Source organism: Moschus berezovskii, chromosome 4 (assembly GCF_049115385.1).
Source record: "Moschus berezovskii isolate FMDL1 chromosome 4, NW_MosBer_1.0, whole genome shotgun sequence".
In the NCBI taxonomy this organism is placed as follows: Eukaryota; Metazoa; Chordata; class Mammalia; order Artiodactyla; family Moschidae; genus Moschus; species Moschus berezovskii.
The window spans coordinates 100,677,945-100,697,615 of NC_142463.1; the positions used below are offsets into that span (position 1 = coordinate 100,677,945).

Sequence of the window (19,671 nt, forward strand, 5' to 3'; positions counted from 1 at the left end):
ACAATATTTTACAGCCTTGACATACTCCTTTCCCAGTTTTGAATTTTATTGTTCCTAGGTTTAATAAATAAGACCTTATTATATCTTTTGCAAGGAAAATAACTCGATAGGATGAAAGCTTTAAGTAAATGTAAATGAGATAAGAGCTTTGGCTAAGCGCTTTTAAAAAATTATATTTTAGAGATGTCTACTTCAAATGATCTTTCCAGATATTTGGGAAAGTCCTAGAGTTGTGCTGACTTAACTGATGGAAGTAAATTAACTAGGTAGTTTCAAAAAAATAAGATACTGAGACATCAATGACTAAATAAACACAGGTATTTAGGAATACTAATGAAAAATGTTTGAACGGAACATAAGTGAAATTCTCAATGAGTGAAATTGAATTCTGAAGACGTTCACGGCCAGTCGCCACGCTTAATGCGTTTTACTAGACATACACACAACACTACATCACAAAGACAACGGGATTTGAAAGGAAGCGGTTTCCCCCGGACTGCTAGATGTTCCGTTCTCCCCACTGAACGCCGTTAGTTGAAAAAAGGTAGGGGCACAGGCTTCAGCCGACCGCCAGACCGGTGCCGGGCAGGACAAACGCTAGGCAGGCAGCCGCAGAGGGTGGGCGGGAGAACGGGAGCGGGAGGCGGACGTCACTTTCCCCAGAGGGCGCCCGCCGGCCGCTTGGCCGGGCCGGACGGCGTGGCAGGAGGGAGGCGGGGACTAGGGCGGGGCGTGGGCTGGAGGGAAGCGCGCGCGGACTCCCGGTGACGTCACGGGCGGGGCGTGTCGTATGGAGATATACGGGCGCGGGGGCTGCTGGTCCGTCGTCTGGTGCTGAAACACGATACGGTCTCCCGTGGCGTGGGAGAGAATGCAGGACTTTTTGCTTGAACGTGCGTGGATCCGCCGTGTGGAAGGTCCCAGAAGGCTCGGGGGTGCGGGGAGTAAAGTGAGCGTGTGTGTACAGTGCGGGACGTATGAGGTTGAGGCGGGGCGGCAGGCGAGCAAGTCATACTTACCTGGCAGGGGAGATACCATGATCACGAAGGTGGTTTTCCCAGGGCGAGGCTTATCCATTGCACTCCGGATGTGCTGACCCCTGCGATTTCCCCAAATGTGGGAAACTCGACTGCATAATTTGTGGTAGTGGGGAACTGCGTTCGCGCTTTCCCCTGGTCTTTCTGTGTGAAACAGTAGATAAAAGGGCCTAGGGATAGAGATTCGCTGGCCGTGACCAGCTCGACTCCTAAGAGGAGAATGTCAAGTGTTGCGAGAAAACGTTGAGCTCGAGTTCTATCAAGCTAACCGGAGTTAGTGATTGGACTTGTTGGTGCTCGTCCGTGACAGTCATCTTAAGTTTCGGGCACGACTGGGGGACTGAATTTGAGAGCTCTGCTCCCGAGTGCAGTCGGCGCTTGAGCAAGAGTACTGACGGTCGCCCTTTCACGCGCTGAGAAGCGCGCGCCTGTTTGCGGCTTGTAGCAACGGGAGCTCGCCAGGAGTAGCGTGGGTGCGGATTTCTGACGTACCTTCACTGCCGAGTTCGTGGCAGGCTCGCTCTCTCCAGCTCTTGGTAAGAAGTTTGTGTGCGAGGGCAAGGAAGTCGGATGAGAAGTCAGGAGGCGTCACGTGACGAGCTTCTCGTCTGCCTGTCTTGTGAGAGGCTGCAACTAGCCATTTCCCCACCAGTGTCCTGCTTTCAGAGGCTTCATTTCCTGCTGGAGACACTGCTGAGATACCATCCCGCTCACCCTTTCCCACCCCGAGCGGCCTCTTCGTATTTCCGGATCCAGTTCTCTCTTCACCCCCGCTTTTTCTCTCTAGGCCTTCTCTTGTTACCTCCCCAGTCAGAAAACAGTACCTCTGCTTCAGCCTCCAAGGTGCCCCTGACATGCTTCGGTAGTCTGGCAAACTAGGAAACCTCCTTAACATCCCTTCTCCTTAAATGGCAGTAGAAATCGTACCTAACCTGTTTTTTTTGTTTGTTTGTTTGTTTTCCTTTCGGTCAAAGGTAGTTTTCCTTTCCTTACTATCTGAAAACATTGAACTACAAGTTTAGAAGAAAACCCCGGGCCGAGTGGTCGGCAGTTTCGTGGGCTATTTGCCAACCCCTTTCTCAGGATGTGTTGTGCTCGCTTCTGATTCACAGAGTCCTGCTGGAAAATAGACACCAGTGGGCCAAACAGAAAAGGCAGGACCGTGGCGGGAAGGACTGTCCTCCTCCTCGTGGCTGCCTCGGGAACGGCACTCGTAGGTCCTCCCAGCCCCAAGAAGCCTCTGAGATCGGAGGAGGTGCTGGGAGTGGGCGTGGGACTAGGGTGATGCTTAACGGTAGGTCCAAAGAAAACTAACCAAAAAGCACACCCGATGCGGATCGAGGATCTAGATCATTGAAAGTGAAAGTAGGCCATCCTACTCTGTCTCCCCAACAGAGGGAGATTTCCTTGCTCAAATATGAAATATCTGCACCAAGACCAAGGTTAGTTTTTAGTGGCTTACTGGTGAGAAAACCGGGTTTGGGAGTTTTTAACAGATTTCCTCGCCCTCAAGGTTGTCCACGCTGTTAGGCTCTGGACCCCTGATGGAGGAGTTTCTGCCCCAAAAAAGCCGATCAGTAAGTAATACCGTGACCAGGACCGGCTTGGATATTGGTTTCCAGGCCTGTCAGATACACCGAGGTTATTAGGAAGACACTGGGGGTGGGTCTGGTGTTGGAGAAGACTCTTGAGAGTCCCTTATACTGCAAGGAGATCCAACCAGTCCACTCTAAAGGAGATCAATCCTGGGTGTTCATTGGAGGGACTGATGCTAAAGCTGAAACTACAATACTTTGGCCACCTCATGCGGCGAGTTGACTCACTGGAAAAGACTCTGATGCTGGGAAAGGTTGGGGGCGGGAGGAGAAGGGGACGACGGAGAATGAGATGGCTGGATGGCATCACCGACTCTGTGGACATGAGTTTGAGTGTACTCCGGGAGTTGGTGATGGACAGGGAGGCCTGGCGTGCTGTGATTCGTGGGGTCGCGGAGAGTCGGACACGACTGAGCGACTGAACTGAACTGAACTGCGGTTAGGAACGGCAGCTTCTGGGGGGTGCGGGGTGGGGCCTCTTTTTCAGTCTTGTTGCCACCACTGGCCTTCCGGTTTGACCTTGGGCCGACTCCCATTTGCTAGGCCAATTTTGCAAGTGTCATATGAAAGCAGTAGTCATAAAGTACTTCTTAAAGTTGTGTAGATTAAATGGGATAATCAAAAATACACCTGTGGCTTATATTACGTATGTCCTGATAGGAAACAATCAAAGATGAGCTTGTAACTCTTCAATAAATTGTCTTTGTGAGTGTAATACCCATTCACAAAGTAAATTCGTATTAAAGAATTAAAAAAAAAAAACAAAACTAAATGGAGTTTATAAAGCATAAGCCCACAAAAGGTACTTGCTTATAGCGGCTTTGTTCATAATAGTTCCCAAACTGAAAACATTTCAAACGTCCATCATGAGGTGACTAGATGTATATGATTATGCCATATTCATTCAAAGGAATACTACTCCTCGCTGCCGCTGCTGCTAAGTCACTTCAGTCGTGTCCGACTCTGTGCAACCCCATAGACGGCAGCCCACCAGGCTCCCCCGTCCCTGGGATTCTCCAGGCAAGAACACTGGAGTGGGTTGCCACTTCCTTCTCCAATGCATGAAAGTGAAAGTGAAGCCGCTCAGTCGTGTCCGACTCTTTGCGACCCCATGGACTGCAGCCTACCAGGCTCCTCCGTCCATGGGATTTTCCAGGCAAGAGCACTGGAGTGGGTTGCCATTGCCTTCTCCACTCCTCGCTAAAGTGGTACAAATACCTGATACATGGCAACATGCATGGGATGGATTACTCTCAAAGGCGTCAAGCTGAGTGAGGAGAAAAGTACATACTCTGTGGTTCCATTTATGTGAATTTCGAGAACTGAAAAATCGATCCACAGAGACGGGACCTAGATCACTGATTACCTGGGTCAGGGAGCGGTAGCGGGATTGACTGCAAAGGGGCACAGAGGACAGTCTGGAGCACTGGAGATACTCTTTTTCCTCGAACAGGATAGTGGTTCCATGGGTAGGTTCGTCTGTCAAAAGTCATCAAACTTGAAATGGATGCGTTGTATTATTTTCAAATTATACCTTAAGAAATTTGGTTTTTAAAAGGAATGAGAAGAATCATTCCAAAATTTAATGTCTTAGTTAAATTATTATTATTAGCCTTAGGGAATCCTTTCAGAAAGGCATCTCTCGTGTAAACAATTTGATTGAAAGTTCAACAATTTCTTCATTTTTCTTCCATTAAATTTATGCACCATTAAGCTAAATGCTTAAAAATAAAAATAGAATCTATAAGAGGTCTATTTTAGAAAAGTATGGTGGCGGTTTAGTCACTAAGTCGTGTCCGACTCTTGTGACCCCCATGGACTGTAGCCTGCCAGGCTCCTCTGTCCATGGGATTCTCCAGGCAAGAATACTGGAGAGGGTTGCCATTTCCTTCTCCAGGGGATCTTCCTGACCCAGGAATCAAACCCAGGTGTCCTGCAGTGCAAGCAGATTCTTTACCAACCGAGCTACGATATATTTTTCTCCTCTCTGTTGATATACCGAAATGACTCCGTCAATATGTCACTACCTTAACAGAAGTTATTTTTGAATTTAACATGTCTCAAAATTTTACATATTTGTATTTTCTTCATCATTTGGATTTTATAAACTTCCGCTGGATCATTGGAAAAGCAAGAGAGTTCCAGAAAAACCCATCTATTTCCGCTTTATTGACTATGCCAAAGCCTTTGACTGTGTGGATCACAATAAACTGTGGAAAATTCTGAAAGAGATGGGAATACCAGACCACCTGACCTGCCTCTTGAGAAACCTGTATACAGGTGAGGAAGCAACAGTTAGAACTGGACATGGACCAACAGACTGGTTCCAAATAGGAAAAGGCGTACGTCAAGGCTGTATATTGTCACCCTGCTTATTTAACTTCTAGGCAGAGTACATCATGAGAAACGCTGGGCTGGAGGAAGCACAAGATGGAATCAAGATTGCCAGGAAAATAGCAATAAACTCAGATATGCAGGTGACACCACCCTTATGGCAGAAAGGGAAGAAGAACTAAAGAGCCTCTTGATGAAAGTGAAAGAAGAGAGTCAAAAAGTTGGCTTAAAGCTCAACATTCCGAAAACTAAGATCATGGCATCCGGTCCCATCAGTTCAGTTCAGTTCAGTCGCTTAGTCGTGTCCGACTCTTTGCGACCCCATGAACCACAGCACGCCAGGCCTCCCTGTCCATCACCAACTCCCGGAGTTCACTCAAACCCATGTCCATCGAGTCGGTGATGCCATCCAGCCATCTCATTCTCTGCCGTCCCCGTCTCCTCCTACCCTCAATCCCTCCCAGCATCAGATTCTTTTCCAGTGAGTCAACACGTCGCATGAGGTGGCCAAAGTATTGCAGTTTCAGCTTTAGCATCAGTCCTTCCAATGAACACCCAGGATTGATCTCTTTTAGAATGGACTGGTTGGATCTCCTTGCAGTCCAGGGGACTCTCAAGAGTCTGCTCCAGCACCACAGTTCAAAAGCATCCATTCTTCGGCGATCAGCTTTCTTCACAGTCCAACTCTCACATCCATACATGACCACGGGGAAAACCATAGCCTTGACTAGACGGACCTCTGTTGGCAAAGTAATGTCTCTGCTTTTTAATATGCTATCTAGGCTGGTCATAACTTTCCTTCCAAGGAGCAAGCGTCTTTTAATTTCATGGCTGCAATCAGCATCCGCAGTGATTTTGGAGCCCCCAAAAATAAAGTCTGACACTGTTTCCACTGTTTCCCCATCTATTTCCCATGAAGTGATGGGACCAGATGCCATGATCTTTGTTTTCTGAATGTTGAGCTTCAAGCCAACCTTTTCACTCTCCTCTTTCACTTTCATCAAAAGGCCTTTGAGTTCCTCTTCACTTTCTGCCATAAGGGTGGTGTCATCTGCACATCTGAGGTTATTGATATTTCTCCCGGCAATCTTGATTCCAGCTTGTGCTTCTTCCAGCCCAGCGTTCCTCATGATGTACTCTGCATAGAAGTTAAATAAGCAGGGTGACAATATACAACCTTGACGTACTCCTTTTCCTATTTGGAACCAGTCTGTTGTTCCATGTCCAGTTCTAACTGTTGCTTCCTGACCTGCATACAGGTTTCTCAAGAGGCAGGTCAGGTGGTCTGGGATTCCCATCTCTTTCAGAATGTTCCACAGTTTATTGTGATCCACACAGTCAAAGGCTTTGGCATAGTCAATGAAGCAGAAATAGATGTTTTTCTGGAACTCTCTTGCTTTCTCCATGTTCCAGTGGATGTTGGCAATTTGATCTCTGGTGCCTCTGCCTTTTCTAAAACCTGTTTGAACATCTGGAAGTTCACGATTCACATATTGCTGAAGCCTAGCTTGGAGAATTTTGAGCATGACTTTACTAGCGTGTGAGATGAGTGCAATTGTGCGGTAGTTTGAGCATTCTTTGGCATTGCCTTTCTTTGGGATTGGAACGAAGACTGACCTTTTCCAGTCCTGTGGCCATTGCTGAGTTTTCCAAATTTGCTGGCATATTGAGTGCAGCACTTTCACGGCATCATCTTTCAGGATTTGAAATAGCTCAATTGGAATTCCATCACCTCCACTAGCTTTGTTCGTAGTGATGCTCTCTAGGGCCCACTTGACTTCACATTCCAAGATGTCTGGTTCCAGGTGAGTGATCACGCCATCGTGATCATCTTCGTCGTGAAGATCTTTTTTGTACAGTTCTTCTGTGTATTCTTGCCACCTCTTCTTAATATCTTCTGCTTCTGTTAGGTCCATACCATTTCTGTCCTTTATCGAGCCCATCTTTGCATGAAATGTTCCCTTGATATCTTTAATTTTCTTGAGAAGATCTCTTGCTTTTCCTATTCTGTTGTTTTCCTCTATTTCTTTGCATTGGTTGCTGAGGAAGGCTTTCTTATCTGGGGAAACAGCGGAAACAGTGGCTGACTTTATTTTTCTGGGCTCCGAAATCACTGTGGATGGTGTTTGCAGCCATGAAATTTAAAGACGCTTGCTCCTTGGAAGGAAAGTTATGACCAATCTAGACAGCATATTAAAAAGCAGAGACGTTACTTTGTCAACAAAGGTCCATCTAGTCAAGACTATGGTTTTTCCAGTAGTCATGTATGGATGTGAGAGTTGGACTATAAAGAAAGCTGAGTGCCGAAGAATTGATGCTTTTGAAATGTGGTGTTGGAGAAGACTCTTGAGAGTCCCTTGGACTGCAAGGAGATCCAACCAGTCCATCCTAAAGGAGCTCAGTCCTGGGTGTTCATTGGAAGGACTGATGTTGAAGCTGAAAGTCCAGTACTTTGGCCACCTGCTGTGGAGAGCTGACTCATTTGAAAAGACCCTGATGCTGGGAAAGGTTGAGGGCAGGAGGAGAAGGGGACGACAGAGGATGAGATGGTTGGATGGCATCACCGACACAATGGACATGGGTTTGGGTGGACTCCGGGAGTGGGTGATCGACAGGGAAGCCTGGCGTGCTGCGGTTCATGGGGTCGCAAAGAGTCGGACACGACTGAGCGACTGAACTGAACTAAAAGCGTATATATGTTTTGCCAAAACTTAGAATAACAGTTGTTAATTCCGGGGGTTGGGACTACGGGTGGCAGCTTATTTTCTTACATACATATATTTAGACAGAGTGCCTGAAGAACTGTGGGCGGAGGTTCGTAACACTGTACAGGAGGCAGTGATCAAAACCATCGCCAAGAAAAAGAAATGCAAAAAGGCAAAATGGTTGTCTGAGGAGGCCTTACAAATAGCTGAGAAAAGAAAGGAAGCGAAAGGCCAAGGAGAAAAGGAAAGATATACCCATCTGAATGCAGAGTTCCAAAGAATAGCAAGGAGAGATAAGAAAGCCTTCCTCAGTGAACAATGCAAAGACATAGCGGAAAACAATAGACTGGGGAAGACTAGAGATCTCTTCAAGAAAATTAGAGCTACCAAGGGAACATTTCATGCACAGATGGACACAATAAAGGACAGAAACGGTATGGACCAAACAGAAGCAGAAGATATTAAGAAGAGGTGGCAAGAATACACAGAAGAACTATACAAAAGAGATCTTCGTGACCCAGATAACCACGATGGTGTGATCACTGACCTAGAAGCGGACATCCTGGAGTGTGAAGTCAAGTGGGCCTTAGGAAGCATCACTACAAACAAAGCTAGTGGAGGTGATGGAATTCCAGCTGAACTGTTTCAAATCCTAAAAGATGATGCTGTGAAAGTGCTACCCTCATTCTGCTGGCAAATTTGGAAAACTCAGCAGCGGCCAACAAAGATCTGTCTAGTTAAAGCTATGGTTTTTCCAGTAGGTGTGTATGGATGTGAGAGTGGGACCATAAAGAAAGCAGAGCGCCAAAGAAATGATGCTTTTGAACTGTGGTGTTGGAGGAGACTCTTGAGGGTCCCTTGGACTGCAAGGAGATCCAACCAGTCCATCGTAAAGGAAATCAGCCCTGAATCTTCATTGGAAGGACTGATGCTGAAGCTGAAGCTCCAATAATTTGGCCTCCCGATGCGAAGAACTGACTCGCTGGAAAAGCCCCTGACGCTGGGAAAGATTGAAGGCAGGAGGAGAAGGGGATGGCAGAGGACGAGATGGTTGGATGGCGTCACCGGCTGCATGGACTTGAGTCTGAGCAGGCTCCGGGAGTTGGTGATGGACGGGGAAGCCTGGCGTGCTGCAGCCCATGGGGTCGCAAAGAGTTGGACACGACTGAGCAACTGAACTGAATGCCTGTTATGTGACTCCCCTTGGGTGTTTTTTCAAAAGAAATATACGGACTTAAATTTCTTGTCAAGCATTTTGACGGTTTGTGTTCCTCTTTGACTGTGGAGCCGGGAGGGCTTCAGTTCAAATTCCTGCTTGCGGATCCCACTCACTGACTGGCCTGACGAGTTCCTTAACCTTTCTGTGTCTCAGGTTTCTCATATGTGAGATGAGGATGACGACATGATACAAGCCTTCTGAAAGGATTAAGTGAGTACACCCATTTAAAGCTTGTAGACCATGCCTAGGCCCATGGCACTTTGCATGTCTTCATTGGGTGGAAGCTCTTGCATTTTGGGAGCAATGCTGCATAAAGATTGGGTGTGATTTTATTTGTTACTGACACTTTTCAGTGACTATGAACCTTCCCCGAGAGACGAAAGCAGTGACCTCCTGGGCTGAGAGGATCTGCCAGTTTGTTTACTAGCTCATGTGATCAGCCCATCAAAGGGGGAATAATGGCCCAATTGCTTGCTTCGAGAATGCCCCCCCCACCATTTTTTTTTTTTTTACCCTTTTACGGTGGAAAACATTCCTACACGTGACACTAGACCCAGAATTTTAAAAGCTTCTTACATATAATTACATAAAAATTTATGTTGGACACACAAGCCATGAGTTTTACTCATGTAATATATAAGTATACATTATATGCAGTAACATATGTACATATATATTGTATAGTCAGTTTTATATGTGCATATGTGTATATATATATATATATATATAGTCAGTTACATATGCCCCCAAACTTGTTATGGGAGAAAGTGGACCCTAATCCCATCCCACATTTCTTTTTTTCCAAGAATAAACACTTTCAGGTCAGGTAACCAACTGTTTGGCTAATTATCTCCTTATCTCTAAATCAATATTGACGCTCCGATTTTCCAGTTTCCCACCCCAGGCTCTGCAGACAGGCCTGCAAAGGGGCAAAGTGGAGTGTTTGCATTTCCCTGCCCGCCAGTCATCCCCAAGGCAGCCGCCAGGACTTCCACTCGCCTGCAAACTGGCGCAGCCCACCTCCCGCCTTGGCTCGGAACCCGCGAAGGAAACTTGGCCAGGACAAATGCCAGGCCAGCAGCTTTGCGATGTAGGGTGAACCGGGTTCCAGGACACGTCAGTAAAGGGTGGGAACTGCTCCAGAGTGCAGTTGGTCTGGTTGGTCGCCCCAACTCAGCGACCGTCCCCGCCGCGGTACCCGCCGGCTCCTCTCTCTCCCTCCCAGTCCCTTGCTCCCTCCTGGCTCATCCTGTTCTCTCCTGCCCTTGCCCTTCCTCGGTTCTTTTCGCCGGCCTCACACCTTTCTTTTCCCGTCCTCCACAGACAGCTGCGTCATCGAGTCCTTTGTAACCGCTGAAAGTTCCAAAATATAAGCGTCAGAGAGATGCTCCTTAGCACCGCGAAGGGAGCACTTTAACTAGCTTTTCGAGGCCATCACGGCCCTCATCCATATGTTTCTCCCGAGCAGCAGAGGACACAAGTGGGGTGTCCACCCCACGCTCACGTCGTGGGTGTCTTCTCGGTGGAGCAGAGTCTCGGCAGGACGAAGGGGGCCCGGCCGGGGCTGCGGACTCCGAGCGGCGCGTCTCCCCTTCGGCCCCGGAGCAGCCTGGCCGGGCGGCCGGGGATCAGGGCCCCGGGGTCTCCTCCGACGCCGGGATCCGCGCGCAGCGCTCCTCTTTCGGGCTGAGCTTGGGACCAAAGGACGCGATTTCCGGGAGTGAAGGTTCCAGTCTTGGCCGAACAGCGGCTTCGCGTGCCCAGCGGAGACTTAGGAGCGCGAAACTCTGAATCAAATCATAATAAACTGGGACAAGATCAATTAATATTCGGAATAAGAGGGAAGCTGAATAAAACACAGTTCATCCCAGTCAGGTCTGGAAGCTTCCACACGAAAGCTGCCATCCTGGCTGATCAGCGACATCGCAGCCCCTCCCCGCCACCATTTACGCACCGGGACAACCGTGCAGTTACAAGGCGTGCGGTGCGAAGCCCCCTCGCGGGGCAGGACTCGGTGGGCGCAGCCTCTGCCTTTTACCCCCGAGCCCCAGGGGACCCGACGAGGGGGCGGCACAGTGGGCCGCTGCGCCCCTGGCCGGGGGTGAAGGGCACGGGAGGTGCCGGCCCTCCGACGGCCAGGGATGGGCAGAGCCTCCCGGGCCCAGCGAGGACGCCCCCGCTCCCGGTGGGTCCCACACCTGCCCGCAGGGTCCGCGTGAGCCACTCCGCTGGGGGTCGCAGGAGCCGGAAAGCAGGTCCTATGCGGGGAGTAAAACGTGTCCTCCTTGTCATTAAACAGAAAGGTCCCACCGAGATTTGAACTCGGATCGCTGGATTCAGAGTCCAGAGTGCTCACCATTACACCATGGAACCCCTTTGAAAGCCAGCTTCTTTCCATCGCCAGAGAAGGGCACCTGCTTCTTTAGGCTCCACACGTCCCACCCGTAATCTCAGGGCAGTTCTTCTGAGGACCCGACAAGATCTGAATACGGATGACCCGCTTTGGTGTGCATCCCTCTTTGGTTTCTCTCTGCTCCTCTCCTTTGACTGACATCTCTCAGTTCACTGGCACCTCAGAAAATGAAGTGAACTTTCCACTCTGGGTTTCCGGGCAGGGAAGGGCCCCTGAAGTCACCATCATCGACCGCATAGTCTGCCTCGGTTTGCCAGACTGTCCCATGTTGAGAGGTAAAATTTCTGCAAATAAGCACTCTTCACCCTTTCCCCAGAGCCCAGAGAGGGCAGATGATCATCAGGGCAGGAGGTGGGATCTCCTGGGTCCCTTGGCTTTCTTGTAGCACCGATTACACTCCAAAGCCACCACCTTTATGTGTCACACCTCTTATGTGTAACATATAAAGTGTGTGGAGTGGAAATGGAGGCAGGAGAACTCTCCTTTTCTTCTCCATACAGTTCTGATTCGGGGGGTAAGTTTTTCTCCCCAGAAACGTCAGGTTTACAGTATAAGGAAAGATGAACATTTACACAAAACCCTCAGACAAACCAGGCCGAAAGCACCCGGGGTGGCTCAAAATCAGCCACATGTCGTGGAGCCCACCATGCAGGGCTCTGACACCTGGGCAGTCACAGACTCTTGTCAGAGCTTGGTCGCGTCAGTTTCATTCCAATTTCTTAACATAGCCAGAAATTGCACGGTTTAAAAAAGAAGAATGTACACATATTTAGAAAGTATGTATCCAAGTTGTCATACAGTATTTATGTACACAAAATACCACCACACTAAATATTTACATGTATAATAAGTATAAATCCACATGATGTCTCAAAGTAATCATCTTTACTTCTTCATTCTATCCCAAAGCCATTTCTTCCCTCATCCAGTACACAGAACAGAAAGCAAAAAAATAAATAGATAAATAAATAACCCCAGCATCTGAAGAAGAGAGCTGCAGCCCAAAGAAAGGAGTTGGAAAGGTGGCCGGTGTAGCCTGGAGACACGTATTTTGTTCCCAGAGACTGGACAGAGGTTGACACAGCAGGAAGGAGACAAAGGGGAGGCTCCTCTTAGGAGGAGGAAGTTCACAGCTCCGGGCTGAAAAGGTGAAAATCAAGAAGCTTAGGGGCCACAAATAACAGAAAGTGCTCCTCCAGGAGCCCTTGAAGGTCGGTCAAAGTTTAGGAGTGCAAGGACCGGTAATGGTCTCTGGCTGATATAGGAAGAGAAGAAACGCCCGGGAAGTATGTTGACAGATCACAGAACGGCCGGGAAACTTAGAGAACCAGGCTCTCACAAGGGGCAGGGAGAAAAAATCAGATGAGGCTAGAACTGCGATGGCTGGAGAGGCAGTCTTTGAGGGACGAAAGCCTGGGTGTTGGATCTGAGAGCTGAGGAGCTGCTGGGGATGTATGCGGTGGGAGTCGCCTGTGCTGGGGGCCCGCGAACAGCACTACCCTGGGGCCGCAACTCCTCCTCCTCCCGCTCCTCCACTGCCGCTTCCCTCTCGCCGGTCCTCCCACTCTCTCCGCCTCCCTCTGCACGGCTCCACCTCGCTCTCATCTCCGCTTCTTCCTCGCTCTCTTTCTCCTCATCCCCCCTTTGCAGCCCCTTCCCCTCCCAGTCCACCCTGTCTTTCCGGACCTCCTTCTTCTGTCGCTAGCGCTCCTCCACCACCTCCGGTTTCCACAGTTAGGAGGAAGATGCGGGAATATTTCCCACCACCCCAGGAAGCAGGAATACCTTGCTCTCTGGGCAGGACACTCTGAGGCTCTCTGGGAGACCGAGTAAGGAGGCCCTCAAGCTGTTCTCGGCGAGGGGACACAAGAGCGACCGCCACCAGTTCCCTGCCCTCCTGGAGCTCCCTTGAAACCAAAGAAGGCAGCGGGAGGACCCCAGCGGTCCCAGAGGCCTCTCCAAAGGCTGCGCAAAGGCTCATTTCCCCCACCGCTCTGTGCGCCTCCCATTTCCTCCAACCTGCCCATGGGTCCCCGTCTAGCAAGCAGAGAACTGGCGATGAAGGGGGTGGTCTGGCCTCAGCGGAGCAAACCGCAAGAGCAATTGGTTTACAGACATTTCCAGAGGCAGAAAGCTACTTTCAGGCGACGTAAATAAGGATAGTGGTTGTCAAAAGATTCAGAGGATTATGATAATAGTATTTATGAGTTTGCTGCCTATAGCATTATTGATCCAGCAGTTTCTAAACCGAGGCACATCTGACAACAGCAGAATGGGGAAGAATGCTCTTATTGCTCCCATTTTGCACAAGAAAGTAGGGAGACACCCAGAGCTCTCCGTATTTGTCCAAGGCCACACAGGGCAGAATCATTTTCACAACCCGGAGCTTGTGCTCCCGAGCACGGATTCGTTGGGTCTTTCTTCTCAGATGTGGCTGTGTCAACATTTCTCAGCTGGAGGGATGGGAAGAAGAGCAAGAAGAGAGAAGGCGCGAGAAGGCGCAGGGACCGCTGGAAGCACAGATTGCTTGATTCGCCCCTCCCTGGCCTTTCCCTCTCACCTTTCCCCTCCCCGCCTTGCCTCGCCGCCTGCTTTCCTGCCGGCGCCGGCTCTTTCCCTCCTTCCCCACTCTGTTACCGGACTGGGACAACGCTCCTCTCTCGGGATCCCTGCCCAGGATCCTGGCAGGTCTCAATGCCTTCCTCCCAAACCCACCTTGCCCGCTTGGCTTTCACTTCCCGCCCTTCCCCGCTCCCACGGGGACCCCACAAAACGCAGCCTACCCAGCTGGGCACAGCCGGAGCACCCGAGACCTTGCCGTGGCCCGCCTCACGGGATGCTGCGAAATCTAACCACCGGCATAAAGGCCTTTAAAAAGAACTTTTCGCTCTTCGAAAACTTTGGCGTACTTCCTTCCATTCTCGGGGGTCTTAATGGGAGGAAGGGCTAAAGACGACAATGTACTCATCCAAGTCCTAGAGCGTCCCGGTGAGTGCCAGACCCTGTCCTGGGCGTGCGGACACAGGGCGCCCATCCCCGCGACCTCTGTCCTGGTGGAAATCGCCGGGGTGGGGGACACAGGAAACCTAAGCACAACCTCGGCCCCGGAGGCCTTGGCCAGGGTGGGCAAAGTCTCATTCATTGAGTGTAGGCGAGGATACGGGAAGAGCCATCATGGGAGCCCACTGGGTGTTCAGCTGTCCTTGGATCTCATTCGGTTCAGGCCCGGAGGGTCCGAGCCCTGGATCCCGGTATCTCTGAGGGCGCTGGCATCTGCGGCGGGTAGGGGGCAAGGACGTGGCACCGTATTCCCCGGGGACAGGGGCTTACCCCGGGAATGAGTAAGTGTCTACTCCATACAGAGTCCAGAAAAGGCCGGTAGTGCTGTCTCTGTGGCGCAATCGGTTAGCGCGTTCGGCTGTTAACCGAAAGGTTGGTGGTTCGAGCCCACTCAGGGACGGTGGGGTGAGATTTTAGAGAACACCAAAGAAAGAGAGACTCCCTTTTGCCAAGAGGACACCGGAGAAGTGCTGCGGCGAGCCGGCTTGCGGAGAAAGGGCACAGGAGTCAGGGGCAAAGGAGCAGCGTGGAGGGCGGGTCCCGGGTGGACGGGAAGCGGCGGTCATTCCGGAGAGCCCAGAGCGCGGACCGCCGGCGCCGAGAAAAGGGCCCCCGAGGCGCGGGTCCGCGGCCCGGGAGGGGCGGCGTCCACACCGCTGGGCTGCGGGGTCTCCTGGGCCTCCGGCGCACCGCGCCCCCGCCCGCCGCGGCTTCTTGCGGGGGCTGGGGAGTCGGCGGGAGGCGATCCCTGCGATCGGGTGCGGAGCTGAGGGTCTGACGACTCTGCGTTGGGTGCGGGACCCCGAAGGAAGCCTGTGGGGGCCCGAGGGTCCTCACCAGAGGAGAGGAAGGACCCTAAAACAGGGCCCGCGGGAGCCGCCGTCTCCGTGCCCGAGAGAGCTTGAGGCTTCAAGGTTCCTGTTTGAGTATTTGAAATTGGTTGCGTAGATACTGATGGCGGGACCTCGGCTTTTCATGGACGCAGTGTTAGGCAGGTCCGGCTGTCCCGTTTCCCTACTGTAGCGGTTATCACGTTCGCCTCACACGCGAAAGGTCCCGGGTTCGAAACCGGGCGGAAACAGAGCGCTTATTTTCTTTCCTGCACTCCAACCCCTCCCCCCTCCCCCCGCCGTGGTTGGCATTCTGATTGGCAAAACCAAAAGGTTCCAAAGACTCGGGGGTGAAGCAGAGGACGCAGGTGTAGGAGGAGTTGGTGACCACCTGCAAGTCTACTCAGCACTAGAAAGCAGCCCTCCTCTCTTTCTCTGCTCCGAGTCCCTGTGAGTCCAGGCCCGGTTCATCCCGGGGTGGGGGGGGGCTTGGGGGGGGGAAGGTCAAGACTGACTTCGAGTCACCTTTACGTCCGGAAACTCCGTTGGTTCCCTGTCGGGCGCCTGGGTCTCTTCCACGTGCTCACAGATTGTCTCTGAAAACCATGGAGTTCATTCCCGAGACGCTCACTTGCTTTCCCCCACCTCGGAACACCTGAGGAGCAGTTTCATCTCCCTGGTAGAAGAAAAGAGACCGCAACCAGGTCTCACCGTGGGCTCCAGCCAAAGACACGGATGTGAAGAATTCAAGGCTCCACGAACTGAGCCGGTCGCGGAGGGAAAGGAACCGGTACCCGTGCGGCCGTCAGGAGAGGCCCCGAGGCCAGGTCAGAGATCTGGAGGCAGACGGATCTGCTCACCGCCCGCTGAAAGCCAAGTCGGCGCCTGACTGGAGGGAAAACCGAGGTTCACAAAGAGAGCGTGACCTGGCCTCGGCAGCACACAGCGCTGGAGCTGGACCAGGAGGGACCCAACCCGATAGTTTGTGACCTGGTCTCCGAACGAGCAGCGGGTTTTGAAGCAGCGGGGATTTGAAGGGCGATGAGCAGCGGGTCAAGGGCTGGGAGCCTTGCACAGCTGCAGACAGCCATGGGGGCGCTGGGACATTTCCTTTCCTGTTCTCTGCATCTCTGGTTTCATCTTTCCACTGTCAATTTTCACCTGGACAGCCACCGCGGTGGTTCCCTACGGTTCCCTGGTGGTCTAGTGGCTAGGATTCGGCGCTTTCACCGCCGCGGCCGGGGTTCGATTCCCGGTCAGGGAAAGAAGACTCTTTTCTTCTCCATTCCTCGGAGTCTGCCTGCCCAGATCAGAATTGTCTTCTGTTTCAAGGTCCAATGCACGAGAGCGTCTGCACGGAGTCCCGAATGCCACTGAGTCCCGGCCTCAGGGTCTTTGACATCGGGCAGCCCGGAGGAGACTCCCCGGATGCAGTGAACAGCCTGGGCTGCCCAGCTCTCCTCTCCACTCTTTTCTCCCTGCTTGTTAGAAACCCAGAGTCTTCCTTATAGAGTTTTCATCCAAAGAGAATCAGGGACTCGAGTTCCAAAGAGTCATTCAAAAACCAAACCCCAAACCCCCCAAAAGGTACATCCAAGTTACAAGAATAGAGAGTTGGACTGTGAAGAAAGCTGATCGCCGAAGAATCGATGCTTTTGAACTGTGGTGTTGGAGAAGACTCTTGAGAGTCCCTTATACTGCAAGGAGATCCAACCAGTCCATTCTAAAGGAGATCAATCCTGGATGTTCATTGGAGGGACTGATGCTAAAGCTGAAACTCCAATACTTTGGCCACCTCATGAGACGAGTTGACTCACTGGAAAAGACTCTGATGCTGGGAAAGGTTGGGGGCGGGAGGAGAAGGGGAAGACCGAGAATGAGATGGCTGGATGGCATCACCGACTCTGTGGACATGAGTTTGAGTGTACTCCGGGAGTTGGTGATGGACAGGGAGGCCTGGCGTGCTGTGATTCATGGGGTCGCGGAGAGTCGGACACGACTGAGCGACTGAACTGAACTGAACTGAACATCGTGTATTCTGTACTCAACTGCACAGTTCACATTTTCCCACGCTTGCTTTCTCACTCTCTCCATGGAAACCTGAAATCCATTCTCTTTAGGATGCAGAGAAGCTTCAGGGGGAGTTCGGTTCGGTTCTCCAGGAAGTGCAGGCCAGGCACGCTCTGCGCTTGTAGGAATCCCCGACTCCCCACCCCCAGGACCGTCTGCTATCCGGACTCCTCCGGGTCGTCTTGGTGGACAGTGGGGTCTTGGGTCAGCCTGAGCGCTAGAACCGCCTACCTCGGGAAGACCCATGGGGAAGTGCAGCTGCCCCCTTGGCTCGTGCCCGGCTCTCTGTGCCCAGAACTCAGAGGGGAAGCCTTCTTTCCTGCCGTGGGAGGATGAGTGGACCAGGCGGGAAATGCACCAAAGGGAGGGGGAGTATTCTCAAGAGCTTTTCGGACCTGTCTGCTGGGGTGGCTGTCCTAGGCTAATGGTGTTTTGTGTCGTCTTCTCCTGGCCTTGACCCAGTCTCAGGTCCAGTGTGATTCCCCGTTCTCATCTTCCCGCTTTTCCGAGGCTTCGCAACTGGCACCGTTTCTCTGCGGAGCGGGAGACGCGTCCTGGGAATTCTTGTCTCCAGCACAGAGTCGAGGGGCCCGGTGCGTTGCTGTCTCTGTGGCGCAATCGGTTAGCGCGGTCGGCTGTTAACCGGAAGGTTGGTGGTTCGAGCCCACCCAGGGACGGGCGGTGGCGGTTTTATGAACCCACTCGAGCTTTTCCTTGAATGCTGACGACCATTCAAGCGGTTCCACGCCGATTATTACCTGGACATTCCACTCGTCCTAGTCACCTCCGGACTGCCACTCACCTTTCCAGCCCTATACTCTCTGCAAGTGCAAGTGTGTTCCTATTCACTCATACTTGCCTAACTCAGGACCTCCTGAGCGAGATCAAGGAATCCCGTTTCCGGTGGGGTCAAGTCTTTATTCTGCCAAGTACATAGACTTAGACAAGTAAGTGCTTCCTTATGTGCCCCAGGTTTTTCGCCTGTAGAAGGAGGCCAGCACTTAGCAATTGTTCTGTCAATAACGTTATCAGTGAACCCACCATCATCATTAGCCTCTGCATTATTTTTCAGAAAGGCATGTCCTACACGGTTCATGTATTGTTTGGTTTCCTGCTTTTGTGATGACTGATATGCTGCAACCATCATTAGTGTACTCAGGCTTCTGACCACCTGTGCAACTTCCCTGGTAGCTGGGACGGTAAAGCGCCTGCCTACAATGCGGAAGAGCTGGGTTCGATCCCTGGGTCGGGAAGACCCCCTGGCAACCCACTCCAGTATTCATGCCTAGAAAATCCCATGGACCGAGGAGCCCGGTGGGCTACAGTCCATGGACTCGCAAAGAGTCGGACACGACTGAGCGACTTCTCTTCTTTATTTCCACAGTGTAGAAACCTGGAAGTGCAATTCCTACCTCTAGTGTTTATATGCTTCTTAAGTTGGTAAATCCTGCAAATGTGCCTTCCACAGAAGTGGGACACTGAATCGTATTTCAAATTAGTTTCCAGTCGTTCAGTGTCCCTTTCTTCAATTACTTTGGCAACACAACGATCTTTCTATACATCTCTCTATGATTCTCTTAACTCACAAAGGGAGCAGTGGCCTCCTGACCCAACTAAGGGGAGAGACAATAGAGGGACGCCGTGGCATTACACAGAGATACGCTATTGCTCATGGTGGAGAGTTAGTCACTGAACACTTTTAAAGTCCTCCAGTAACTGTCCATTGTTTTGTCTGGTGACCTGGTCAACCGGCTCCAGAGAAGACGGCCGCGATGACCTCTTTCTGCCGAGCAACTTATCCAAAGAGAAATATCTCACTGATCCCAGAGGCTTTTTCCTTCTCCCCTTTCTTCTTTTATTTACAAACTTTGGTTACACTTTTAACTTGAGGGGGAAAAAAAATTCTGATGCCTGTCCCTCCTCCTCTAAAGTGGGGTGTTACCATGAAATACCCCGTTTACTTTATTCCTTGGCAGTCTTTTGGTTTGGTTATTTTTTGGAAGAGTCGGGCACGACTGTGCGACTGAACTGAACTGATAAAAATTAGCCCATCCAAGACATGTCGTGAGAGCCCGCGGAATCCTGCCCCTCACAGGCTCCTGCTTCAGACCTGGCCCCTTAGAGCTATTGGCTCCTGTTTGCTCTGTTCTTCTATTAAATCTTATGTGCAGAGACTGTGCGTTTTGACGTTTTTGTACTGTGTGGTTTGGGGACAAACGTGTTCTCTCTCTGATTTGTTCATCACTGATAAGGTGGCGCTAGTGGTAAAGAACCTGCCTGCCATTGCGGAAGACGTAAGTTACATGGTGTTCTGATCCCTGGCTCAGGAAGATCCCCTGGAGTAGGGCACGGCAACCCACTCCAGTATTCTTGCCTGGAGAATCCCATCCGACAGAGGAGCCTGGCAG

At 51.2% G+C, this 19,671-nt stretch overlaps 1 protein-coding gene, 4 non-coding genes and 1 pseudogene across 6 annotated transcripts; 4 read left to right on the top strand and 2 right to left on the bottom strand.

The window, feature by feature from the left end:
* Nucleotides 1–212: 212 nt before the first annotated feature.
* Nucleotides 213–2,533, bottom strand: LOC148778118 (uncharacterized). 2 transcript variants are annotated; one of them, XM_088835658.1, is made up of 2 exons: nucleotides 1,530–2,533; nucleotides 213–1,019 (listed from the first exon to the last, which is right to left on the bottom strand). In XM_088835658.1, the coding sequence occupies exons 1-2, from the start codon at nucleotides 1,930–1,932 to the stop codon at nucleotides 721–723; spliced, it is 702 nt and encodes a 233-aa protein (XP_088691784.1). In that variant the 5' UTR covers nucleotides 1,933–2,533; the 3' UTR covers nucleotides 213–720. The 2 variants fall into 2 exon arrangements, 1 of the variants encoding a protein (XP_088691784.1); XR_016037285.1 differs by lacking the exon at nucleotides 213–1,019 and adding an exon at nucleotides 1,098–1,181.
* LOC148778119 (U1 spliceosomal RNA) lies at nucleotides 1,012–1,175 on the top strand. Its single transcript, XR_016037347.1, has one exon. It is a non-coding gene; the product is annotated as a U1 spliceosomal RNA (small nuclear RNA).
* Nucleotides 2,534–11,191: 8,658 nt separating the features above from the next.
* Nucleotides 11,192–11,263, bottom strand: TRNAQ-CUG (transfer RNA glutamine (anticodon CUG)). The gene has a single exon. It is a non-coding gene; the product is annotated as a tRNA-Gln (tRNA).
* A 2,098-nt stretch (nucleotides 11,264–13,361) lies between these two features.
* Nucleotides 13,362–15,000, top strand: LOC148778121 (uncharacterized; annotated as a pseudogene).
* TRNAN-GUU (transfer RNA asparagine (anticodon GUU)) lies at nucleotides 14,690–14,763 on the top strand. Its single transcript has one exon. It is a non-coding gene; the product is annotated as a tRNA-Asn (tRNA).
* Nucleotides 15,001–17,866: 2,866 nt separating the features above from the next.
* TRNAN-GUU (transfer RNA asparagine (anticodon GUU)) lies at nucleotides 17,867–17,940 on the top strand. Its single transcript has one exon. It is a non-coding gene; the product is annotated as a tRNA-Asn (tRNA).
* Nucleotides 17,941–19,671: the final 1,731 nt, after the last annotated feature.